We start from the raw sequence: 26807 nt of genomic DNA, 5'->3' as shown, positions 1-26807 counted from the left end.
TAAAATTGGCCGTGACTCACTTAACCCACCACCTTTCTTAGCAATGGAAATTCTGCTCCCAATTGTGGTTGTAACGTCGAGGAGTTCTGTGAGCTGTTAGGGAGGGGCTGTCCTTGCCCTCTTTCTCTCACACTGAGCTGAGCTGTTTCTTGACTCCTCCGGAATGCAGCCCCTCCCTCCTAGGAGTCTGCATTCCACTGGAGACAGAAGATGCTCCTTGCTGGGGGATGGCGGCTACCTTACCTGTGACCTGTGGCGCCTTGGCCACCGCACTGTTGAGGAAGGGCTCCTTGTTGGCAAAGGGGAGGATGGGCTCATCAGCCACGCTTAGCCCGGACCCTGCAGGGTGCTCCCGTCCACTAGGCTCCTGGGGAGAGGGGAAGCCATTCTCATGCTTGCCGGACTGCAGGCCATTCACCAGCGCCAGGGTGGGGTTGATGGGGGAGCTGCAGCGGAAAGAAGAGGTGGGCAGGAATGTGAAGTCATGGCATCACAAGCTCAAGGAGGCGGGAAAGAATATTGGGGACGAATCTGGGATATTCAAAGAAATTAGCGGCATAATGACATTTGGAGCATGGCAACAAATGATAAATTAACAACAGAAATCAAATTTAAAAAGGGGATGATCGAAGCAAATAATCATAATGAAATATGGGGGGATGATTTTATAAAATCAGTGTTGGTGGAAGGCAAAGGGAATAAAGCTGCTCAATAATATATGTTGTTTTGGAGGGGATAAGGGCACAGTTGGAATATATTGTATATCTTTTAGTTGTTATAGACCAGGGGCCAGCAAACTGTGGCTCTGGAGCCGCATGTGGCTCTTTCGTCCCTCTGCTGTGGCTCCCTGTTGCTCAAATATGCATCACAACCATCAATGTGTGACACCCACTGGCACGTAATTTACTGAGCTTTTCAATCCCTGGTAGGTCAACTAGAGATAAATCCAAGAAAAGAAAAGTTTCAGAAGAAAACAGAATGTTTAATTCAACTACATATGCTAGTTTTGTGGCCGCTCAGAAAATAGTCAGGCATGGAAAGGGTTTTATGGCTCCTGGTGTTTTCTTTTCTGTGAGAAACGGGTCCAAATGGCTCTTTGAGTGTTTAAGGTTGCCGACCCCTGTTATAGATGAAGAAATATAAGGGAGGGGAAAGGTCTCCAGGGAGTAATGGTGCACAGTAATATGTTTTTCTTTTTTCTTTCTTTTTTTGTATCCAGATGTATATGTTACTGTTTGTATTGTTTGTGTTTAAAAAATAAATATATAAATAAAAAACGTCCCCCTCCCCCAAAAAAGAAGATGGGAAGGAAGACAAAGGTGGGCAGAAGGGAGGAGATCCTGGAGAGCAGATCTTTGCAGGTATCCACACATACAACACACATACAACACATACACACACTCAAACTCATTGTTTTAGCCCCAAGTGTTCTTCCCTGCATTAGCATAAAGGACTTTTGAGTTGGCCTTGGGAAAGTAGGAAAAAAGGAGGGGAAGGAGGGAAGAAGCCATTCAGGAGGGACTTGGAGCAAGCAATTAACACCCTCCGGAGACAGAAAGGAGTCAAACCATCAATTCCTAACCATGCCCATATTCAATCAAGGGACACAAATGTGGTTGAATTTTGGCCATGACTACTACTACAGGTGTGTTGTGACCCGCCAGAAAAGCCGGCAGCAGATTCGGACAGTGAAGAGGTTGGGGAGGAACATGGGTCAGTCCTGGAGCCTGCAGAAGGCTCTGATGAGGGCTCTGTGTTGGAGGCAGAGATGGAGTCAGGGCCGTCTGACAGTTATCAGCTGCCTTCGGAGTCAGACATCAGTTGGGGCAGATGGAGCCTGTTCCCAGTGTGCGTATGTGCACAGTTGCCAGACGAAGGGAACAGCTAAGGAACAAGGGAGTAAGGCCACAGGAGGACAATGAATGGCCCCTCCCAGAGGAAATAAAAGAGGGGCGAAAGGGGGGTGGAGCTTGCAGGAGACAATTAGTTCATTCCTGCATCCTTTCCAAGTATTGCAACGTCTGAAAGATATCGACCTGGCCCCTCTCCAAGCCTGATAAAGGTCGATAATTGTGAACTATCTTGAAAGACTGTGAGAGAGGAAAGACTTTGCTGGAGAGGAATTCACTGTAAATTAAATAAAAGAGGTTTATGGGGACGAGGACTCGGCTTTGTGCTGCTGGGGACGCTTAGGTCAGAACAAGGCACTATCCTGCACTGTGTTTCTGGCTGCAATCCAAATTGCTGGTTATCACTTTTAAAGCCCTGCCTGGCTTGGGACTGGGTTACCGGAAGGACCGTCTTCTCCTGAGAGTTTCTTCCCATCCAATTCTGTAGTAGATTGGGGATGCTGTGGGTCCTGTCAACTGAGGAATGTCAACTGAGGCAGGCACCAGGAGACATCACCCCCTTGGCAGTAGTCTCTGCCCTTTGGAACATTCCTCCTGTGGTGCTCAGGATGGTTCCAACCCTTTTAGCTAAGGGACATGGTGGCTCAGTGGCTAAGATGCCGAGCTTGTCAATCAGAAGGTCAGCAGTTCAGTGGTTTGAATCCCTAGTGCTGCGTAACAGAGGGAGCTCCCGTTACTTGTCCCAGCTTCTTCCAACCTAGCAGTTTGAAAGCATGTAAAAATGCAAGTAGAAAAATAGGGATGATGGGATGGTAACAGCGTTCCATGCGCCTTTGGTGTTTAGTCATACTAGCCACATGACCACGGACATGTCTTCAGACAGCACTGGTTCTTCGGTTTTGAAACGGAGATGAGCACCACCCCCTAGAGTTGGGAACGACTAGCACATATGTGCAGGGGAATCTTTACCTTTAAAGCTTTCAAGATCCTAATCTTTAAGGATTAGATTAGGGGTCTCCAAACCAGGCAACTTTAGGACTTGTGGACTTCAACTCCCAAAATTCCACAGCTAGCCATGTTGGCTAAAGAATTAAAACCCACAAGTCTTAAAATTGCTAAGTTTGGAGACTTCTGGATTAGACAACGGCACATTAGCATGGACTGGAAGCAGGTTTGTGTCATTTTTAATGTTTTGGGTTTTAAGTGGCTGAGTTTTGCAGGTTTTAAAATGATTACTTGTGTCTTTTAATTTTTAAGTGGGAGCCCCTCTGAGTTGGTGGAAAGGTGGGTGACTATATCAATCAGTGTTTTAAGTACATAAATAAAATCAGGCTGTGTGGTCCTGGAAATATTACCACCCCCCCCATTACCTGGTTGCAGTGTTCATTTTTATGTAACTTTATTATGATCATTTTCAGCTGCCTATATATATTTATAATCTGTAACTGTTCTTGCATTTTTATGGTTTTAACTAGTGTGATATTGTTTGCTGCCCAGAGCCAATTGGCTTGAGGTTGATGGCTATACAAATTGAATGGTTAGTTGGTTGGAGGGATGGATGGAGATGATAGATAGATAGATAGATGATAGATGATAGATAGATAGATAGATAGATAGATAGATAGATAGATAGATAGATAGATAGATAATGATAGAGATGATAGGGAGTGATATAGAATTGCTAGATGAAAGATAGACAGATATGATACATAGAGAAAGATGATTGATATAGATGACTGATTGACACATAGAAGCTAGATATATAATGTTGCTGCCAAATTTCAAGTGCTGGGCAAAACATTGTCTTAAACGTTGTTAATGGGAATTTTAAAAAGACACCAAAAGGAAGACAACTCAAGTTCTTGTTTTCCAGGAAGAGTTGGTCATTTAGCTCCTGCATGCATTAAAGGTCCACTGTAACCCTGATTTCAGCCCCCTGAGATTTTGTTATGGTTTGGGTATTTTCATAAGATCTTGGTGTGAGAGCACTAAAAGCAGTGGTGAAATTCCAATTTTTTTACTACTGGTTCTGTGGGCATGGCTTGGTGGTGTGGCAGGGGAAGGATACTGCAAAATCCCCATTCCCTCCCCACTCAGGTGCCAGCCAGAGGTGGCATTTGCCGCTTCTCTGAACTACTCAAAATTTCCGCTACTGGTTCTCCAGAACCTGTCAGAACCTGCTGAATTTCACCCCTGACTAAAAGCCTTTAGAGTTTTGGAGCATTTTGTTTGCCTCTTTAGGTGCTCAGCATGTAGCCCTCCTGAGCTCCGTTCTCACTAGCAGAGGGTTGCAGGAGGCCGTAGCAGCTGAAAACGGACCTCAGGAGCCTGTTTTCGCTGGCAGAATGCTTGGGCCACCACTAGCACCCCCCGACTTGGAGTGACGTTGAGATGGCCATGTCCACCTTGCCCTCCGAAGTCAATTGCAACCCTGATGCGGCCCTCAATGAAATCAAGTTTGACACCCCTGACTTAAACAATGACATGTGAAGCTCCACTTGAGGGAGATGTTTATCTTTCTATACCAACAAAGAAGAGGAATTCTGGGGAAGTGTCTACCATGGCATTCCTGCAATGTTCTGACCTGCTTTCCCAACTCTTTATATACCTGTGCTGCGTGCTGTCTGGACTCAGCCCTTTGCGACTGGCTGGGCTCGAGGGTTGCATCTCAGGCAGCTCTTCTTCCTTGGGGAGGCTTCCAGGGTATTTCTTGCCATCTGAAAACGGAAGAAAATCTTCTATTTAGCACCTTGGAGCAGGGGATGTCAGGCCTGGAAGCCATCTTTAGCTTTGGGCCTTCAGGCCTGCCACATTTAATGCTGTGGGAAAATGGGAGCAGGGATTGTATGGAGTATGGGAGATATATAGTCAAAATGACATTCCTTTCTCAGAGAGTCAAGGCCGTCTTGCCGTGCAGCTGCGATGGCGTGACTGGGAGGCATCTCCAGTTTTGGAAGGTGCCTGAATGGGTCATGTAATGTGGGGGCTGGGCAGGGACTTGGACTTTCATTTGGGTGGAGAAAACCTGGAAGCTTTCAGATTTGGGTTTTCCCAGATGTGCCAGTATGACATCTCTAATAAAAGGGACCTTTGAGGAAACTCAAGCCTCAGAGTCCTCTTTCGTTGGGGGTTTACTTGGAACACTGACAAGGGGTCCCCAACTCCCAGTCCATGGACCAACATTGGTCCATGGCATGCCAGAAACTAGTCCGCACAAACCAGCAAAGCCCCATCCACGGGACTCAGGCAGCATATAAATCCAGGCCCTCTTCGGTCCTTGGGAAAACCTCTCTCCACGGAACCGGTCCCTGGTGCCCAAAAAGTAGGGGACCACTCAGTGGTGGGATTCAAATAATTTAACAAGCGGTTCCCTGCCCTAATGACCAGCTGGGTAGGCAGGGCTTGGTGGTCATGTGACTTGATGGTCATGGCCAACTCAACGTCACTTGCGTCAATGGGTGCTTCGCCTTAGCTGTTACAATGTCATAAGGGTTAACAGGAGAGGCAGTTTCTAGAAGCAGGGTAGAAACAACACCAGAATGTTTCCTTCCTGCCTTCCTTACAGGATTAGCCCTGTGAAGTGGAAAAAAACGAAAGGAGATTTCTTCCAATAACCGGTTCTCCGAACTGCTTAGAAAGTTAACAACTGGTTCTCCCAGATAGGTGCGAGCCGGCTGAATCCCATCATTGAGGCCACTGCCATAGAGGCCACAGAATCCTAGGGCCTCCTCATCCTCCCTCCCCGCAAAAAAAAAAGTTGGATTTCTCACTGGGACCCAAAATGAATCCATATTCATCCACGGTGGGTTCTATGAGCAGAGTTCATTTAAAAAGGAGAGAAACAGGCTCACAGAGATTCCAGGTAGTCCTCAACGTACGACCACAATTAGCAAGGCAGTTATTAACTGAGTCACAGTTTTGGGGGGCCATAGTTGTTAAATGAAACCTTGGTGTTGTTAAACGAATCAGGCATTAAGCAAATCCGGCTTCCCTGCTGACTTTGCTTGTTGGAAGCCAACTGAGAAAGATCACAAATGGTGACCTCATGACCCCAGGATGCTACAATCATCGTAAATATGTGTTGGTTGCCAAGACCCTAATTTTGAACACGTGATCCTGTGATGGTCATAAGTGGGAGGACCGATTGTAAACCACATTTTTCCAATGTTGTTGCAACTTCAGATGGTTCCTAAAGGAATGGTTCTAAGGTGAGGACAACCTGTAATCAGATTTCATAAGAAGTATAAGGATGCTGAATGGGATTCTCACCTAGACCCATTCCATCCTCTTGTTTCTCTTCCTTGCCATTCACCATCTTCTTGTCCTCTTTCTTCTGGAAAAAAAAGAAGAAGCGGGAGATATATTAAGCGAGAAGGAACTGTTAGGTAAGCTCTCCGTTAGGAGAACGAGTGTGTACAGAGAAGCATAGTGAGAGTGGTGTGGAAGAAAATGCATAAACCAGCATACGGAGACACTGAATTGTAAAAACAGATAGTGTTTTACTTCCGTGGAAATAGAGGTATGCAGAGTCCAATTTATACACGGTTAAGACAGTCAGTCATCAACATTCTCAGTTAAAGGGTGATCCATCAAACACAGTCCAGTATCATATAATCAGTTCAGCACACAAAGTCGCTAACAGTAGCAAAACTCACAGTAATTCACGCACATCTACAAGCAGTATCCATCGATTGGCATCTAACAAACAGAGAGCTAACAATCATTCTGGCTCCATCTTATGGCCGCTTGAGGTAACAGCAACCAATCATATTTTACAGCACTACTTAAAGATACAGTACTATTATCATGGCTTATATATTGCTAACCCAACTGTTAGACAACATTCCTAACAGGACCCAGGTCTTCAACCAGTATATTAGGAGAAGAAGCATCCATGCTTGCTATCTTCTCGTGGAAGGAAGGAAGACTCACAAATGAAGCCAATACACATGTCCCAGGATAATATTGCAAGATCCAGTTGCAGTCAGTCATCGTGGCCAGAGGTTCTGTTTTCTGAGCTTTTAGCAATAGCAGTTAGACTTATATACCGCTTCATAGGGCTTTCAGCCCTCTCTAAGCGGTTTACAGAGTCAGCATATTGGCCCCAATAATCCGGGTCCTCATTTTACCCACCTTGGAAGGATGGAAGGCTGAGTCAACCCTGAGCCGGTGAGATTCGAACTGCTGAACTGCAGTCAGCTGAAGTAGCCTGCAGTGCTGCATTTAACCACTGCGCCACCTCGGCTCTTGGTTTTGGACTCGTGCTGGAGCCCATCCTCGGGGTACTTCTCTCTCCCCTGGAATGTTTGCTTCGGACTATAAGACGCACCTTTTCACTGCCCCAAAAGTGGTGGAAATGTGTGTGTGAATATTGCAGCGGGGGTGGGGTTGGTTCAGTGCCAATCAGCTGTTCTAGAACAGGCCGCAGTGGCGGTGAATGGGCTGCACTGAATGGGTGGTGGCAAACAGGCCGTGGTGAATGGGTGCGGTGAACAGGCTGCAGCGAATGGGCAGTAGCAAACAGGCCAGAAGAATACCAGATGGATGCTGGGAGGCAAAGGCAGATTTTTTTCCCCTTCTTTTCCTCCTCAAAAGCTAGATGCATCTTATAGTCTGGAGCGTTTTATGGTAAAATACGGTAAATCTCAGAAGACTAATCCTCTCGTCCCGATGACTGATCCAGATTGGAAGGAAGACTGTCCATTGTTTCTGAGTATCTGCAAAGGCCCCTGGTGTAAGGTTCCGGAAACCCAAGGCTGCCCTATCATAAGAGGGGCACAGCAGAAGAGAGACTGCCAAGTGGAGGATCCAAAACCTCTGTGGGGCAGCTCCGCATAAACATTTGTGAGTTGTGGCAGGCTGAATTGGGCTCCCGTTCATTCAGATGAAGGGTTGCTATTTGCTATCTCTTCTGGAGGCATCACCCTATTTAAGGCCAGCAACTGCAGCTCATAGTCCTCTCATCTGCTGAAAGAGACTGTTGTGGCCCACCATCAGCCAGTGGAGCTAGTGGCAGACTCAGACAGTGAGGAGGTTGGGGAGGAACATGGGCCAGTCCTGGACTCTGGGGAAGGCTCTGATGAGGGCCCTGCATCAGAGGCAGAGATGGGGCCAAGGTCGTCTGACAGTTATCAGCTGCCTTCAGAGTCAGAGACCAGTGGGGCTGAAGAACAGCTGGAGCCTGTTCCCGATGTGCACGTACGCAGAGCTGCCAGGAGAGGCCGACCCAGAAGTAAAGGCACAAGTGGCTGGTGAATGGCCCCTCCCATAGCAAAAGGGGAGTGGAGTTTGCTCTGATGCAGGAGACTATTAGTTCATTTAATTTGTGTTAAGCTTTGTTTGTGCCTCTCAGAGACTCCTTGCCAAGTATTTCCTTGTACACAGCATGGCGTTTGGAGGATATCAGCCTGGCAGCTCTCCAAGCCTGATAAGGTCTGTGGTTGTAATTTCACCCTTGAAAGACTGTTTGCCGGGACTTTGCTGGATGTGAATGAGAGGAATTTGCAGTAGCTTAATAAAAAGGAGGGGGGGTTTTGGGACAAGGAGTCTGCTTTGGGATTTTAGGAAGCCTAGGTCAGAACAGAGACCAGGAAAATCAATCACCTTAGCATCAACTCCTTCGGCTTTTCGTGTCCGTTTCATGATCTCTTCCAGGCGCTGCAAGGAGAAAAAAGATGACAAGGCGGTCACAAAATATCCCTGTTCAACTGCAAACATTTGCTGTCTCGTCAGTCACAGCAGGAAGGGAAGATTGATTTATAAAACAGTGAAATTATTTTGGGCATTATTTGGATGTTTGCGGCTAAGATGCTGAGCTTCTCAATCAGAAAGATCGACATGGAATTTAAAATGATTAGAGAATGCTATCAATGCTAAAATAATAGAATGATGTTACAATAAATTTAGTTAAATATAGTAATTTTGAGTGTAATGTACAATGTAATGACAGCTATATTCAAATAAATGATTAATAATGATAAAGCATTTATATATAGTAGATTGATTATATGAAATCTTATACAAACTGTAAGTGAGGATCATGGAGATGATGTTGAAAAGCCTTTTTATAAAAGGTAAACAATTATATATAGAATAGATTATAAAGATGTAATATCACTGGATGATTTCAAGATAATGTAATAAAATGTTATAATATAAATTTACTTCAAATTTAATATGCCTTATGTTGAAAGGATGTAATAATAGCTGGGCCTAATGGATGTTTAATAATTATAACAATTCGTATAATGTATATTAGATTGATGATAATGGGAAAAAACATGCAATTGGAAACTATTAGAGAATGTTATCAATGCTAAAATGATTGAATGACTTAGAATAGGAAAAAGCATAATAACAATGTATACAAAGATATCTTGATTGTCAATGTGTGAATTTTGATAAAATTCAAGTGAGGACCACGGAAAGGACACAGAAAGACTTTGTAACCAATCGACACACTGTGTGTAATTGAAGAGGCTTTTATGTTATATGTGTTGTGTGTTTGTGTTTGTCTGAAAATAAAAAAAATTATTAAAAAAAAAGATTGGCAGTTTGAATCCCTAGTGTCACGTAACGGAGTGAGTTCCTGTTACTTGTCCCAGTTTCTGCCAACCTAGCAGTTCAAAAGCATGTAAAAATGCAAGTAGAAAAATAGGAACCACCTTTGGTGGGAAGGTAACAGCGTTCCGTGCGGGCAGAAAACCGGTTGCTAAAATTTTTGAATCCCACCCCTGGTCAGACCTTGTGTCTTGGGTTTACCTAATGCCTCCAGACTATTCCCCATTTGACCCCTCCTCCTGACTGGGATGGTTGCTCTCCAATGCAGTGGCTAAGACAAGCTGGCCTGCTTGCTTTGGAAGCAAACCCGCCAAGTGACCTTTCTCCTATACAGGATCAAACTATTCTAGAGATGCCCACATCTTGCATGATTAATTGGTGCAGCACTCCAGGTGCAACCAACCTTGGGATTCTCAGGCAACCCTCTTACCTTCTTCCTCTCCAGCCGTTCTTGTTCTTCTTTCTGGAAATGTTTTTCTCGTTCCACTCGTTGGCGTTCAGCCTCTTCCCGGGCCCGAGCCTCGGCTTCCTCCTTCTGCAAGGAAGGAGAGGAGAGGTGAGCGCAAGTGGTGGCATTCAATTTTTGTACTACCAGTTCCGTGGGCTTGGCTTGGCGGGCATGGCAGGGGAAGGATACTGCAAATTCCCCATTCCCTCCCAATCAGCTGGGACTCGGGGAACAGAGAATAGATACATTCTATAGGTACATAGGTAGGTACATTCCAACCTGAGCTTAGTGCACAAGATCATCTGCCATAATGTCCTACCTGTTAATGACTACTTTTACTTCAACTGCAATAACACAAGGGCCATCAATAGATACAAACTGAATGTAATCCGTTCTAATCTTTATTTCAGGAAAAACTATTTCAGCAATATAGTAGTAAATGTGTGGAACACCCTACCTGATCCTATTGTTAGTTCCTCTAACCCCCATACTTTTTACCTTAAGCTGTCTACCGTGGACCTTATGTGTTTCTTAAGAGGTCCCTAAGGGGGTGTGCATAAGCGCACCAGCATGCCTACCGTCCCTGTCTCACTGTTTCCATTTATATGTACTCTTTATGTGTTTATGGCTATCTTTTGCATATTTATATCCATTTATTTGTGCCATTTTTTCATGTGTTTTTCCTACTTGTTTCCTTGTACTTGTTGACAAATTAAGATAGATAGATAGATAGATAGATAGATAGATAGATAGATAGATAGATAGATAGATAGATAGATAGATGGGGCGGGGTCAATCAGAAGTGGTATTTACTCAACTATTCACAATTTCTGCTACCGGTTCTCTAGAACTGGTCAGAACCTGCTGAAAACCACCTCTGGTGACCACTTTCCATATAAGAGAAGGCTTCTCCTCCCTGTGTCCAGCTGCTGCAGAAGGTCCAGAAGAGGAAGTGGGACTTTCTGAGTCAGACCCTCCCCCCACAGGAAGGAGAGGACAAAAAGGCAGCTCGTCTTGCCCCACCATTGGAAAAATTCAGAGATCCATCTCTGTAAAGGGGAAGGTAGTTCTTTCTGCATCAGCAAAATATCAACCCTTCTTAGCCGGACAGGCAGTCCTCATTTAGCGACTGCCTCCTTTAGTGACTGAAAGTTATGTTAGGACCAATCGCTGTTGTGGCCCGCCAGCAGAGCTGGCAGCTGCCAGAAGAAAAGAACAAGTCAGAAATCAGGGTAGACTTGGGAGTAAAGTCACAGATGGACAGTGAATAGCCCCTCCCATAGGAAATAAAAGAGGAGCGAAAGGGGAGGGGGCTTTTGCAGGAAATAATCTGTTCATTCACTAGTTAGATTCGTTTCAGGAGTATGAAGATCTGTCCGTGAATCTCAGAGACTCTGTGCCAAGTCTTTCCTAGCACAGCATCTCATTTGGAAAATATGTACATGGCAGCTTTCCAAGCTAGATAAGGTCTGTGGTCATAAATTCACCTTTGAAAGACTGTTTGCCAGGCCTTTGCTGAATGGGAATGAGAGGAATTATCATTCGTTTAATAAAGGGGTTTTGTCGGGACCAGAACTCTGCCTCGTGGTTTTGGGGGAAGCCTAGGTCAGAACAGTTGTAACATACCTGCTTCTGAAGCCGTTCTTGTTCCTCCTGCTCTGCCCGAGCCCGTTCCTGGGCCTCCTGCTCCTCCTGGCGGGCCAGCTCCTCCTCCTGCCTAGCCAGCTCAACCTGCTGCTGCAGGCGGTCTCTAGCTTCCTGCTGAGCCCGTTCTTCTGCTTGGCGCCTGTCAGAGGCCAAGAGTCAAATTTGAAGCATAAACCACGAAAAGGAGGAAAAGCACCCACTAAGGGCATTTTAGCATGCCCCAGGAACAATAGGCTTGCATTCCAGTAGGTTAACTCAGGTTATGAAAAGATAACAATAAAACTCTGCACATGTTCCATGTCACCATCTTGTTTCACCCATGCTCAGTTGAGTATCTCATCTCTTCCCTAAGGGATGAGACACTCGACCTAGAATGAGATGAGATGAGATGGTGACATGGAACATTTTTTGAAGGCTCATCGTGCTCAACTTGTTGTGGCCCACCAGCAGCCAGTGGAGCTAGTGACAGATTCAGATAGTGAGGAGGTTGGGGAGGAATATGTCCAGTCCTGGAATCTGGGATGGCTCTGATGAGGGCTCTGCATTGGAGGCAGAGATGGGGCCAGGGCCATCCGACAGTTGTCAGCTGGCTTTAGGGTCAGAGATCAGTGGTGCAGAAGAACAGCTGGAGCCTGTTCCCAATGTGCGCATGCACAGAGTTGCCAGGAGAAGGGAACAGTTAAGGAACAAGGGCCGACTCAGGAATAGAGGCACAGATGGATGGTGAATGGACCCTCCCATTGGGAATAAAGAGGAGCAAAAAGGGAGTGGAGTTTGCAGGAGATAATTAGTTCAATTCACTAGGGTAAAGATCTGTTCCTGACTCTCAGAGACTCCTTGCCAAGTATTTCCTTGTATAGCATGGCGTTTGGAAGACATTGGCCTGGCAGCTCTCCAAGCCTGATAAAGTCTGTGGTTGTAAATACATCCTTGAAAGACTGTTTGCCGGGGCTTTACTGGGTTTGAATGAGAGGAATTCAAATTAGCTTAATAAAAATGGAGTTTTGTTGGGACAAGGAGTCTGCTTCGGGATTTTGGGAAGCCTAGGTCAGAACACAACTCTGTGAACACAAATAATAGCATCCTCCTCCAACAGGGTTAGAAACCTTGCCTTAGCTCCACTGGAAAACTCACCGCTCCCGCTCCTCTTGCTCCCGCCGTTCCTGTTCCTCCCGCTCCCGCTGTTCCCGGGCTTGCCGCCGTTTCTCAGATAGCAATCTAGCAGCTTCTTCTCGGTCTGTGGTGCCAGCCATCGGCTTGGCTGGCGTTGAGGGAGGAGGTGGAGGCATCGGGCTGGCAGCCCCAGAGGGGGCAGTGATCTCTATGGGAAGCCAAACACAGGGTTAAGGCCACTTCTCCCAAGAGGAGCCACCACACCCACTCACCAGTATCTCCACCCAGGAATCACATTCATAACGGAAGGGAAGATGTAGGTTGGCTTGATTGTGATGAGGCTCTGGGATGGTTAAAGTAGCCCAGAGACTACTTTTTCAGTGGTTTTGGATAGTCACAAAGCTCTTAAGTTGAGGCTGAGTTATTGCTAAACTAACCAAGGTGACATGCTTTACCTAACAGGAGGAAACCCCCCCCCCCAAATTAACCATGGTTAGCGTTATCCAAGCTAGTCCCAAAGGTGCATTTTCTCTTCTTTTTCTTCAAAGTTTTTTTTTAATACAACTTTATACATATTATAGGAACAAAGCATTGACCAGCTCTTTCCTTTTACATCCTCTCATTTACATAATCCATTTTACATCACAGCTTGGTTTTCACTTTCAGCCAAATTATTTTTTTCCATTTTTTGTACTTGTTTTTTTCTTAATACAAAAACAGTATCTTCAATTGCCCCTTCAAAAATTACACCAAAATTATCATTTCATATTTCTATATTAGTCTATTTTACATTAAGCAATATATATACCCTCTAGTTACGTTTTAACATAGGGAGCATTTCTTTTCATTTTTTTCTACAATTAACAATATACTATAATTACTTTATTTCTTAATTAGTTGCATAACAATACCAATCGTACGGCTATTCCCTTTAATCTACTAATACAACTCTTTCTCCCCTTCTTCCTCTTTTATCCGTTTTCTCTTAGGCACTCACAAAACTTCCACTTCTAATCATTTTTTTCCTTCCCCACCTTTCTCCTAACTTCTTCAAAGCCGTTTTGCTTCTCATCTAAGAAGCCTCTTCAGTTCTGGATGAGAAGCGAAACGTCTTCAAAAGAAAAACCAGAAAGTCCAGTTGGCTCTTGAAAAAGCACCTTTGCGACAACCATGACCTGGATGACTGAGAAGCTCCATAGATTCTGTCCAAGCTAGACAAAGGCATCCGAGCTTCACCTGAGATGGTTTAGGAGGCTGTCTGGATGCAGCCCATCTCAGCTTACCTTGCAGAGTGGACATTATAACGATGTCCCTATGAGAGAGGCCAGGTCGGGAAACAGACCCTATGAGGACTATTGAAATTTGATTATCACATGGTATAATAACAGTATCTTCAGATCCTGCCAGTTTCTCTGTCCTCTTTTATGGAAAATCTATCGGCTATTAGAGTCTCTTCCCCTGCACATGCATGCTAATCATTTCCGGCTCTAGGGGACGGTGCTCATCTCCTTTTCTAAGCCAAAGAGCCAGCACTGTCCGAAGATGTCTCTGTGGTCATGTGGCCGGCATGACTCAATGCCAAAGGCGCACGGAACGCTGTTACCTTCCCACCAAAGATGGTTCCTATTTTTCTACTTGCATTTTTTACTTGCTTTCGAACTGGTAGGTTGGCAAAAGCTGGGACAAGTAACAGGAGCTCACTCTGTTATGCGTTGCTAGGGATTCGAACTGCTGAACTGCCAACCTTTCTGATGGACAAGCTCAGCGTCTTAGCCACTAAGCCACCACTTCCCCTAATTCAGGGTTAACTAAAACCAATTATGTCCCACCTGCTGGTGTTTCACTGTTCCCTGTTGTCTTCAAGCTCTCCTCTGGGGCTGGAGAAGCTGCCCCACGTTCCTTCGGTTCATTCTTGCGTTCCCGGGCCTTTGGTTGGCCCTCGGGCTCCCTGCGAACTCGCCTCTTGGGTGAAGACTGAGCACTGCGAGCCAGGCTTGACCGATGTGAAGTGCTGGGTCCTGGGCTTGGCGAGGCTGGGCGCTGTTTGGCCACAGCTGGCAATGCTGGCTTGGGCTTTGGGCTAGGGCTGCCAAAGGGAAGCATAGAGGAGATGGCATTAGAGACAAGGTGGGAGAAACAGCCAGTCCCCAAACCATGAAGCAAACTCCTTGCCCCGACAAAAACCCCTTTTTATTAAGTTACTGTGAATTCCTTTCATTCACATCCAGCAAAGTCTTTCAAGGGAGGATTGACAATCACAGACCTTATCTGGCTTGGAGAGCTGCCAGGCTGGTATCTGCAAAAAGTGGCAAGGAGTCTCGGAGAGTCACAAATCAATTAAGCGAACTAATTGTCTCCTGCAAACTCCACTCCCCTTTCACTCTTTTATTTTCTCTGGAGCCATTCATTGTCCACCTGTGGCCTTACTCTCAAGTCAACCCTTGTTCCTTAGCTGTTCCCTTTGTCTGACAACTCTGCGCATGCACACACTGGGAACAGGCTCCAGCTGTTCGTCTGCTTCACTGATATCTGACTCCAAAGGCAGCTGAGAACTGTGGGATGGCCCTTTCCCCCTTTCTGCCTCCAACACAGAGCCCTCATCAGAGCCTTCCCCAGACTCCAGGACTGGCTTGTGTTCCTCCCCAACCTCCTCACTGTCCGAATCTGCTGCCAGCTCTGCTGGCCGCTGATGGGCGAATCCTATTCTGGAGACCCTTCCTGGAGCAGAAGCAGACAAAATTACTCTCCAATGTTATCATTTCCAGGGAGAACTCATGCCCAGGATCTAACATCATCCCAGCAGGAACAACACGCAAAAAGGCCAACAACCCTGAAGTCCTGTTAAAATTTGCAATTGTCCATGTCAGCCCTTCCCAACCAGCTGAAAGTGTTGAATTACACATTTCAGCTGCGCAAAGCTCCCAGCTTCATTTGCAAAAGGTGCTTCAGAGCACGGAGGCATGTGAATCTAATACTGTCCTGCGATCCTAGGAAGAGATGCAGCTGTTTTAAAGGGCTCCAGACTGAGGCTGCTTTCATAGCCCTGGATGCAACAAAGCATTTTTTTTTCTGGATTATGTCCCAAAACTCAGAATTATTGGAATGATATTGTAACTCTAATTTTGACGGATCTTGTGATAGATTGGACAAAATTGAATTATCATCCTAATAGGGAGAGTTATGAGGTTAGGAAAAAAGAGCATTATTGCAAACAGAGGCATTCTTGGCAGGCAGCTTCATCCATATAATCATGGCCACCATCTTGAATTTTGATACACAGAGTGGAATGGAATAGAAAATAGGATAGGAGAGAATGGAATGAAATTAGGGAAGAATGAATCAAATCAAATAGAAAATATGGAATGGAATGGAATAGAAAATATTGAATTGAATTGAATGGAATAGAATCTTTATTGGTTTAGTCATTTGACTACATTAAAAGTATAACACTAATATAAATATATAAGTAGATGCAAGGAAAGCCATTAATTCCAATCTTATCTAAATATTCTGTCCTCTTCAAAATGACCTTTGATATACGTCTCCCACAATCAGACATGATTGCAAAGTTGGCTTCCCCAAGTCTTTTTGGCCAGTGCTAAATTAATTCTGCATCTTGTCAAGATCCTTGTGACTTTTCTTACCTGCCTTCGGGTACATACAGCTGACGTGCCTGGCCAGAAGGCGTAGAGTAGCGTTTGCGGAGGGCTAAGGCACTCTTTTCTTGGGCGTTTTCCCGATCCTTGTCTTTCTTTTCTTTCTTTTTCTGATGCTGAGAACAGGAGAAGAAAGAATCATAAAGCAGAAGCCACTTTGATGGCAGAGAAGCAGTTCTCCAGAACGCTGGGCCAAATCAGTCCACAGTAACAGCATCTTCAAAGCGGGGGGTTGTTGACACAGTGCTTCTCAATCTTGGCTATGTATGGACTTCAACTCCCAGAATTCTCCACTCCTTTAAGATGTATGGAAGTCCCAGAACTGCCAGTGTACTGGTTGGATCAACCTTTCTGTACCTGTCTGTACAACTGGTTGCAACTGAAAGCTATGTTGGTTTTCATCCATCTCTCCAGTCAACAACAGCATCATATCTGAACAAATAAAGCTCTGATGTATGTAAAGGTAAAGATTACCCCCGCTAGTCATTCCTGACTCTAGGGGGCAGTGCTCATCTCTGTTTCAAAGCTAAAGAGCTAGCGCTGTCTGAAGCCGTCGCCATGGTCATGTGGCTGGCATGACTAAACACCAAAGACGCACGGAACACTGCTACCTTCCTATTTTTCTACTTGCATTTTTACGTGCTTTTGAACTGCTAGGTTGGCAGAAGCTGGGACAAGTATCGGAAGCTCACTCCTTTACGCGGTGCTAGGGATTCGAACCACCAAACTGCCGACCTTTCTGATCGACAAGCTCAATGTCTTAGCTACTGAGCCACCGTGTCCCTCTGATGTATGTAGCATTTGGCTAATCAGTGTCTCTCTTCCACCCTCTACTTCAGGTCTGGAATTCAGGCAATCCTTTCTACCTAACACGGCAGGACTCGGGTTTAATTTAGGAAGAAGACTATGAGAAAGCCCCAGGAATTAAGCAAATTCTGGAAAACAACTCCTGAGAAGACAATTTTTATTTCCCATTGGATGAAACTCCTGCAATTTCCTCAAAATGCTGCCCCCCCTTGAGGTCATTACACTTCTTCTCTTCCCAATAGGCATGTTGAAAATGAGATGTAGCCCCCGCACATCTGGAGTAAGTAGAGGACAGCAGGTTGGGGAAAGCTGAGCTACTGCAGCACTCAAGACCCTAAACCTTCCAGTCTCTTACTTCTAACAGGCGAGAGGAAACTTTGCTGGGAATAATAAAAGACCTGGATCTAAAGCTGCATTTCTCAAATTTGGCAACTTTCTGGGCATCGAATTCTTAAAGGTTGCCAGATTTGGGAAACACCGATCTAAAGAATTGGGATGGTTTAAAAAAAATCATAGCAACTTACAGGAGAGGAGTGAGGCTTATTCCGGGGCGTTACATCAGGGCTGCTGGTTGCTGGCCGCCGTCGCTCCGCACAACGGTGTACACGCTGGTTTTTGCAGGGGCTTACAGGGCTGGCAGAAGCTGAGCGGGGGCACACGGGGACTGTTGGCGGTGAATGAAAGGAGAAGGTTTGAATCTTCTCTAGGGTTGTTTACAGAAGTGGTATTCAGCCGTTTCTGACCGGTTCTGCAGAACCGGTAGTGGAAATTTTGAGTAGTTTGGAGAACCAGCAAATACCACCTCTGGCTGGCCCCGCCCCCCTCTATTTGCTGCCTCCTGAGTCCCAGCTGATCGGCTGGGTCTTCTTTTGTTGCCCTGCACAGGAGAACGGAGCTGGAAAGCAGGTTGGTGGGGTGGGGAAGGAATGGAAATTTTGCAGTATCCTTCCCCTGCCACACCCAAGAAGCCATGCCCACAGAACCGGTAGTAAAAAATTTGAATCCCACCACTGGTTGTTTAGCAATACAAGACGTTCATGCGAGCAGTGAGCGAGCATGTCCGTGCCCACTCCATTTGTGTGAGCCTCAGGCACTCATACATGCCACTCATGGAAATGGAGCTGTGTGCGCATGTGCTTGCCAGCCCCTGGTGCAAACTATGCCCTCCCCCTCCCCACCAGTTTGCAAAGCCAGAAATTTTAGGGAACTCTTGGCTTATTCAGTCAACCAAAGATGACATGCTAAGCCACAAACCCTGGTTCATAAACGTAACGTCCGAGTTCACGGAACACAAGTTAAAACAAACCAATGAACCCATCCCTCCCTCCCCTACATAACATTTTAGCCCCTTTAGATCATTTTGCTTACCTTGCTCCTTGCCATTGCCGGCTAGCGTCACAGCACTTCTGCTGCGGGCCAAGAAGGCAAGAGTTGGGGTCATCAGCCGGTCCACAATGCTGCTCTCCCATGCACTAAGTTGAAGACTACGATCTGGGGAAGGAAAAACAATTTTTTAGGTTAATCCAAGCTCTGGTTCAGGTTCATCCTGGACCAACCTTCCAGTGTTTGGAGCTGCAAAGCGCTCCTTGGATTTCTGGTCTGCAGAGGAGTTTAACAAGTCTAACTTTCCAAATCCCTTCCTCAAAACTTGTAGCTGCTACTATTACCATTACTACTACAGTTATGTTAGGAGCACCAAAGCACTTTCAGGTTGAGAGGATTAGCCCGTGACCTCACCATTGCCCAGGGGACACCCAGTTAGGGGATCTTCTCATGTCCCCATGAAACTGCCCATCAAAGTGGTACCTATTTATCTACTCATGGTTGCCCACTTTTGAACTGCTGGGTCAGCAGGAGCTGGAGCAAGTGACGGGAGCTCACTCCATCACATGGCCCTGCCAATCGTCAGACCAGCATCCTAACCATGTGAGCATCTGTCAACTTGTAGCTCAGGTGCCAAGGTGAGATTCTGGGTAGCCGAACCAGGTGTGGAAGGCAGGACTGGTATAAAGGAACCAGTTTTTAAGATGTTGGGAGAAAAAAGAAGCTGAGCCCTGTGCTTGCCCAAAGACAGAAAATATTGATTATATTTAGTTCTTGACTTACAAACACAACCGAGTCCCAAATTTCCATCGCTAAGCAAGACAAGCAAGTGAGTTTTGCCCCATTTTACCACCTTTCTTGCCACAGTTGTTAAGTGAATCCCTGTAGTTGTTAAGTCAATCATTCAGTCATTAAGCAAATCTGGCTTCACCCACTGGCTTTGCTCGTCGGAAGCTGGCTAGGAACTGGTATTCTATCAGTTCGGATCAGTTCGCTCGAACCGGTAGTGGAAATTGTGGGTGGTCCCCGCCCACCTGCCCCGACTCTATGGCACCCTATTTAGGCCTTTTTTGGCCAAAAGCGCATGCACTGAAGGCTTAGTGCAGTGATGCGAACCTTTTCAGCACCGAGTGCCCAAACCAAAATGCGCGTGCAAATACGATGTATATGTGTGTGCACCAGAGCACTGGCCAGCTGGTCTTCACACATGCCGGAGCATTGGAAATCCAAAGATCAGCTGGTCGGCAAACACAAGCCTGTTTTTGGGGGAATTTTAAAGGTTGTTTTTTGGCACTCTGGCGCCCGCAAAGACTAGCTAGCCAATGCAACAGAAAGCAGAAGAGCAGCTGGCGATGGGGCACATGTCCACAGAGAGGGCTCTGCGTGGCACCTTTGGCACATGTGCCATAGGTTTGCCATCACGGGCTTAGCATATGCATGGAGGTGGCGCATGCATGCACACTCACATTTGTGAACCATTAGGGAAAGTAAGTAAATATCGCCCCTTGCTAGGAAGGTTACAAATGTTGATCACATGATCCCAGGACGGGGCAGTGCAACCGTCATATGTACATGCCAGTTGCCATGGGTCCGAATTTTGATCATGTGAGAATAGGGATGCTGCAATGACCTAAACATGAAAACCAATCACAAGCCACTTTTTCAATGCTAATGTTACTAAATGAATGGTTGTAAGTTGAGGACTACCTGTATTCCATTCTAACTAATGTTAAGCTTATGTCTTCCCTTTCCACCTGCAGCTGAAGTCAACTTACTAGCCTTCTCTATGGCCCTTTTCCCCAATAACAAAAACCCTGCAGGGTAGGTTGTGCTGAAAGGGAGCGAGTGATCCAAAGCAGGAGTGAAATGCTACCAGTTTGGGCCAATTTGCCTGAGCAGGCTGTAAAATTGCCACCGGTTTACCTGAACTGGTAGTTAAAACTGCTTTAAAAAGTTTTTTAAAAGTTCTAACAATCAGCTGTGCCACGCGATCATTGGAACATTTTTTTTTACTTTTTAAAGCATTTTTAACTATTTGCTCAGGAGAACTGGCAGTTAAAAAATACTATTTTTTTCTAAAAAGTTCCAAAGATCAGCTATGCAACAACCAACTTTGCCACACGATCGTCGGAATTTTTTAAAGCATTTTTTAGAATTTTAAAAAAATCTAATTTTTTAAAAGTTTGCCATGCCCACCCAGTCACATGACCCCCACCCCCACCACCAAGCCACGCCCACAGAACTGGTAGGGAAAAATGTTGAATTTTACCAACTCGCCCAAAGTCCAGGAAGGGCTGGCTATGGCAGAAGGTGGAACCCAACCCAAGTACTCAGGCCCTTTCCTAGCCCTTTGGCCCCTATCCCACACAGGAACAATCTTCCAGGAGCCTTAACCCATCAACCTTTCTGCAAAAGATTTTTTTTAGAACTTTGGCATTACAGAGTATTGCCAGCAACTGCCTTCATGGGCATGACAAAAAAGAAGAAAAGAAGGCATCAAGGAGAGAAAGGGTATCTCCACTCCAGTGGTGGTTACGACCGATACGCCCTGGTACAGGCGTACCGATGCCTGCTGGGAGCACACCAGGTACCGTTCCAGTATGGTGCTCCGGAGGGCCCACCCACCCGCCCACGCTTCTTACCGGTATTTGAGTTCTTCGGGGCTTCCGCACATGAGCACGGAGTATATGGTGCCTGTGCGATGTTCCGCCGAGCAGCTGGAGTGTTGGGGAGGCATCACAGGCGGTAAGTACGCATGCATGCGTTCATGTGGTGGACGCTGGCTCCCGTTGCACCATACTGGTTGCAATGAAATCCAGAACCCACCACTGGCCCACTCCTCCCGAGTCCTGGAACCATCTGCCTACCTCTCTCAACAGATTAATTCCTAATAGATTGCAGTTCTTGGTAGAAAAAGGGTTACAAATCCAGATTGGGGTGATTTGATTGATGGAATTCAATTAATGATGGACTTTGCCACCTCCTTCCTTTTGCTTCCTCTTCACAATTGTAAAATCAGTGCTTCCCAACCTCAGCAACTTTTAAGATGTGTGGACTTCAACTCCCAGAATCCCTCAGCCAGCATGGTTAAAAAAAGGTGATCACATGACCCTGGGACATGGCAACAGTCGTAAATATGAGTCAGTTGCCAAGCATCTGAATTTTGATCATGTGACCATGGGGATGTTGCAACTGTCGTACGTGTGAAGAACAGTCCCAGTGATGCTAGGGCTGGCAAGAGTGTGCCAGAAACAGAGACAAAACTTTGTGGCTGGATCAGCTGATCCATGGATCGCGGGCCAAGGCTAAGGGGCCTTCTGCACCTCAAAAATAATAAGCCCTCCCCAAAAATATTGCAACACAGCCGCCGCTATGAAGTGACCATGCTCGCCACCTCCTGCACCTCAAAAATAATAAGACCTCCCTGAAAATAAGGCCAAGCACTTATTTCGGGGGTCAAACCCTGTCTTATTTTCAGGGAAACATGGTAGTTGATCCTGGAACTCAGTCAAGATGGCGGCCGCAACTTAAGCAACCATCTTGACCCTATGAACACTTATGTTTCTGTTGATTGCTTGACCCCAGCCAAAAGTATTGGAGGAATGTTGTGCAGAACTCACAATCTCACAAAAGCTCGCTTTTCATGATATATTAAGTGATGTTTTCAGTTTCACTAAACTGGTAAATAAGCCCCAGTGGCGCAGTGGTTAGGGTGCAGTACTGCAGGCTATTTCTGCTGATCACAGGCTGCCAGCAATCTGGCAGATCGAATTTCACCAGGCTCAAGGTTGACTCAGCCTTCCATCCTTCCGAGGTGGGTAAAATGAGGACCCAGATTGTTGGAGGCAAGAAGCTGACTCTGTAAACTGCTTAGGGAGGGCTGCAAAGCACTATGAAGCGGTATATAAGTGCTATTGCTAAACCAAGGTTAGCTGATTTATCTCCTTATGCCCTAAACATGTAGCCGGTTTCTCAGTCTCTAATAATTCCATTGGTTGCCCAATAATTCCATTGGCTGCTCGGCACAATGTGGGAGATTAAAGGAACTTTGTAATAGTTATGTAGCAAACTTCATGTTGACATTCTGGGCATGGCTGATAATAATGTTGATTCTCGACTGACATTACAAACCACCTTTGCCTGAAAAACCTTCAGCTTTATTGATTCTGCCAGAGGAAGTGACTTGCAACAAACACAAATATGAACAATGGGAGACTGAAATAGCAAATCTCATGTGGCTAATCATAGCAGGAATACCCCACACCCTAACAGTGGGAAACCTTTTCGTTAGAGAGTCATCCGAAATGCCAGCATTTTTTGGAGCAAAGCTTATTTTCAGTGGCTCTAGAAAACAGAAAATAAAGGGCATTTTAATGCTCTTTATTATGTATACAGATAAAAGTTCCCCTCGCACTTATGTGTTAGTCGTTCCCGACTCTAGGAGGCGGTGTTCATCTCCCTTTCAAAACTGAAGAGCCAGCACTGTCCAAAGGCATCTCCGTGGCCACGTGGTTGGCATGGCTAAATGCTGAAGGCGCACGGAATGCTGTTTCCTTCCCACCAAAAGTAGTTCCTATTTTTCTACTTGCATTTTTTACGTGCTTTCAAACTGCTAGATTGGTAGAAGCTGGGACAAGTAACAGGAGCTCACTGTTATGCGGCGCTAGGGATTTGAACCGCCGACCTTTCTGATCGACAAGCTCAGCGTCTTAGCCATTGAGCCACCACGTCCCTTTATTATGTATAGTACTAGTCTAAGGAGCTTGAAAACTTCAGTAAGAGAAAGATGGGGTGTATTTTATTTTTATATATTTTATTTTGTGTACCTGTATATCTTAGCATACAGGTAGTCCTCGACTTATGGCCACAATTGAGTCCAAAATTTCTTTTACTGAGATATTTGTTCAGTGAGCATTGTCTCATTTTAGGACCTTTCTTGGCACAGCTGTTAAGTGAATCACTGCCATTGTTAAGTTAGTAGCAAGATTGTGAAGTGAATCCAGCTTCCTCATTGACTTTGTTTGTCAGAAGGTCACAAAAGGTGATCTCATGACCCCAGGACATTGCAACCGTCATAAAGATGAGTCAGTTGCCACGCATCCGACTTTTGATCGCATGACCATGGCAATGCTGCAGTGGTTTTAAGTGTGAAAAATGGTCATAAGTCGCTTTTTTTCAGTGCTGTTGTAACTTCAAACAGCCACTAAACAGACTGTTGTAAGTCAAGAACTACCTGTATTCAATTTTTTAATTGTGGGATCTGTTTAATAGATTTTAATGGGCTTGAACAAAAGAGTCAAACAAGCTATCATTTCAACGTTTTATGCTGTTTGTGTGGTGGTTTTATTTTTTTGGTTTGTTGAACCTGCTTCTGTTTGAATTGAAAATTACCTAGAATCAGAGATGTGAGGTGAGTACCATATTTTTCAGAGTATAAGACACATCTTTTTCCTTCAAAAAAGAGGCTGAAAATCTGGGTGTGTCTTATACACTGAATACAGCATTTTTTGCCTCCTGAAACCCCACCCCCTTCACCAAAATGGCAGTGCATAGCCTTTAGGAGGCTTCCAGAGTGCTCCTGGGGGCTGGGGAGGGCAGAATTAGTGGAAAAAGGGCTGTTTTTGCCCCCCCCAGCCCCCAGCAGCACTCTATAAGTCTCCATAAGGCTATGCATGCAATTTTTTTTGACAAAAAAGGCCCATTTTTGCAAAAAAACAGGCTGTTTTTTGCTCGTTTTTGGCCCCCCACCCTCCCAGGAGCACTCTATAAGCCTCCTAAAAGCTATGTGTGCCCTTTTTGGACAAAAAACAGGCCCATTTTCACAAAAATCAGACCATTTTTTGCTCATTTTTTGGGGGGGCACTACCCCAGGAGCACTCTTCAAGCCTCCTAAAGGCTATTCATGCCCTCTTTGGGGGAAAAAAATTGGCCGTTTTTGGGAGGTCTGCAAAAGTGCAAAACCTTTTTTTTTTTAATTTGCCTCTTCAAAATCTTGGTGCGTCTTATACTCCGGTGTGTCGTATACTCCAAAAAATACGGGTAGCTATATAAATTGATAAATAAATAAATACAAATTAATAATTTTAGATTTAGAGGCTTGCTCAATTTGGCTTGGTCACTGCTGTAAATACCTTCCTATCCACTAATCTCAACATTGTGTGATAACGGATTTGTGGTTTTTTTTTTTACTTAAAAAGGCCATTTATTTATTTATTTTAAAGAAAAAGTTAAAATCTTTCTCTTGGCATTCATACATACCTATGAGCACACTGCTGTCTGAATAATTTCGCCCCAAGACCGCACCTAATTCCACATGCATTAACCATCCCTTCCGTTTGGCCTTTTCCTGAATCTTGTTCAGATGCTCAGGATATTTTTTCATCATCGCTAAGCAACGAGGAAACAAAACAATGGTGGGCAGAAATACTATCTTTAGCAGCAAAAGAGACATTAGGGCAGAGAGTAATTGGAGCCGGTCGGACTCAGTTCTGGAGGATCTGATTGCAGGGGCTAAGTGGGTAAAATTTCCCCTCAATGGAGAGATAACTCCACAGGAGGGTCAAGATGCTTTTCAGGTTGAACATCTGGGAACTGTCATGGAAAACATCTGGAGGACATTAAGTGGTGCTCTCCTATTTTGTAGTGTCCGTGCTAGACATCCCCATCACTGCAAGGGTCAAAGTAAACGTGGCTTATTAATATCCCACTGTTCTAATCTAGGCATCCCAAGAGCATGAAGCAAATTCCTGGTCCTGACAAAAAACCCTTTTATTAATTGACTGTGAATTCTGCTCATTCACATCCAGCAAAGTCTTTCAAAGGAGGATTTACAGTCACAGACCTTATCTGGCTTGGAGAGCTGCCAGGCCGATAGCTGCAAAACTTGGCAAGGAGTCTCGGAGAGTCACGAACCAATTAAGCGAACTAATTGTCTCCTGCAAACTCCACTCCCCTTTCACTCCTCTTTTATTTCCTCTGGAAGGGGCCATTTATCATCCACCTGTGGCCTTACTCCCAAGTCGACCCCTGTTCTTTAGCTGTTCCCTTCGTCTGGCAACTCTGTGCATGCGCACACTGGGAACAGGCTTCAGCTGTTCTTCAGCCCCACTGATGTCTGACTCTGAAGGCAACTGATAACTGTCAGATGGCTCTGGCTCCCTCTCTGCCTCCGACACAGGACCCTCATCAGAGCCTTCCCCAGACTTCAAGACTGGCCCATGTTTCTCTCCAACCTCCTCACTGTTTGAATCTACTCTCAGCTCTGCTGTCCCCTGGGGGTGGGGTCACAATGCCCACATACTTTATAGTTTTGGGGGAGTTCCACCTTATTATTTCATAGTACTTTTAGCATTTCAGATGAGACCTATTGTAAAGAGCTGCTCCAGAAACATACAGTTAGGAGGAGAAATGTCATTGTAAAGGCCCCATGGATTGGGACCAACTAGACCAGTTTGATCTAGTGGTTAAGGCAGCAGACCAGAAGCCAGGATGCTGTGAGATCTAGTACCGCCTTAGGCATGAAAGTCAGACAAGTGACTTTGAGTCAGTCACTATTTCTCAGACTAATTCACCCCACAGGGTTGTTGTTGTGGGGAAAATAGGAAGAAGTATATGTGTCAGGCTTGGAAGCCATCTTTGTATAGGGCCTCAAGCCTGCCACATATTCAAACATATTCTATCGTGGGAAATTGGGAGGGGGAATTGTATGGAGCATGGGGGATGTGTAGCCATAGCACATTCCTTCTCAGAGTCAAGGTCATTTTGTCCCTGCACCTGGTCTGACGTGGACGGGAGAACTCTTCCTTCATGACAGTAGCTGTTTGGGCCATGTGATGGACACGTGGATGCTGGGGCAGGGTCTCGAACTTTCAATTGGGTGGGGAAAACCTGGAAGCTTTCAGATTCGGGTTTTCCCAGATGTACCAGCATGGCTTCTTTAATAAATTTGGATTTTGAGGAATCTCTAGCCTCAGATTCTTATTTGATGGAGGATGCTATTTGGAACCCTGACAATATGTTGTACTCCTTGAGTTTGTTATAAAAATAATAAAGGCAGGATATGAGTTGCGGTGGTGCAGTGGTTAGAATGCAGTATTTGCAAGCTCTCCCAGAAGTGCCTTTTTCAAGAGGCAACTGGACTTTCTGATTTTTCTTTGAAGACATTTCGCTTCTCATCCTTCTCGTCCTCATCTCAAAGGATGAGAAGCAAAACGTCTTCAAAGAAAAATCAGAAAGTCCAGTTGCCTCTTGAAAAAGGCACCTTTGGGACAACCGTGACATGGATGACTGAGAATTTTCATAGTATTGCAAGCTAATTCTGCTCACTGCCAGGAGTTCAATCTTGATGGGGCTCAAGGTTGACTCAGCCTCCCATCCTTCCGAAATCGGCCAAATGAGGAGTCA

The 26807-nt window shown here is 45.4% G+C and overlaps 1 protein-coding gene and 1 long non-coding RNA gene across 5 annotated transcripts in view; one reads left to right on the top strand and one right to left on the bottom strand.

Moving 5' to 3' along the window:
• Window positions 1–26807, bottom strand: part of MAP7D1 (MAP7 domain containing 1) — a 102397-nt gene that overhangs the window by 4632 nt on the left and 70958 nt on the right. For 2 of the 3 annotated variants that reach the window (XM_032227410.1, XM_032227412.1), the window contains 11 exons: window positions 18450–18572; window positions 17606–17745; window positions 16263–16390; window positions 14448–14704; window positions 12640–12826; window positions 11485–11644; window positions 9841–9945; window positions 8454–8507; window positions 6120–6183; window positions 4459–4567; window positions 244–446 (listed from right to left, as the gene is read on the bottom strand). In XM_032227410.1, coding sequence (XP_032083301.1) covers window positions 244–446; window positions 4459–4567; window positions 6120–6183; window positions 8454–8507; window positions 9841–9945; window positions 11485–11644; window positions 12640–12826; window positions 14448–14704; window positions 16263–16390; window positions 17606–17745; window positions 18450–18572 — 1530 coding nt within the window. The remainder of the gene's footprint in view (window positions 1–243; window positions 447–4458; window positions 4568–6119; window positions 6184–8453; window positions 8508–9840; window positions 9946–11484; window positions 11645–12639; window positions 12827–14447; window positions 14705–16262; window positions 16391–17605; window positions 17746–18449; window positions 18573–26807) is intronic. The other variant, XM_032227411.1, reaches the window with a different exon arrangement.
• The window catches only part of LOC116515406, a 90247-nt gene that overhangs the window by 10396 nt on the left and 53044 nt on the right, over window positions 1–26807 (top strand). The gene's annotated exons all lie outside the window — the stretch shown is intronic.

This window comes from Thamnophis elegans, chromosome 12, assembly GCF_009769535.1.
Source record: "Thamnophis elegans isolate rThaEle1 chromosome 12, rThaEle1.pri, whole genome shotgun sequence".
NCBI classification, from domain to species: Eukaryota; Metazoa; Chordata; class Lepidosauria; order Squamata; family Colubridae; genus Thamnophis; species Thamnophis elegans.
The sequence above is the reverse complement of the archived record's forward strand: the minus strand, read 5'-3'. Positions and strand labels throughout refer to the sequence as shown.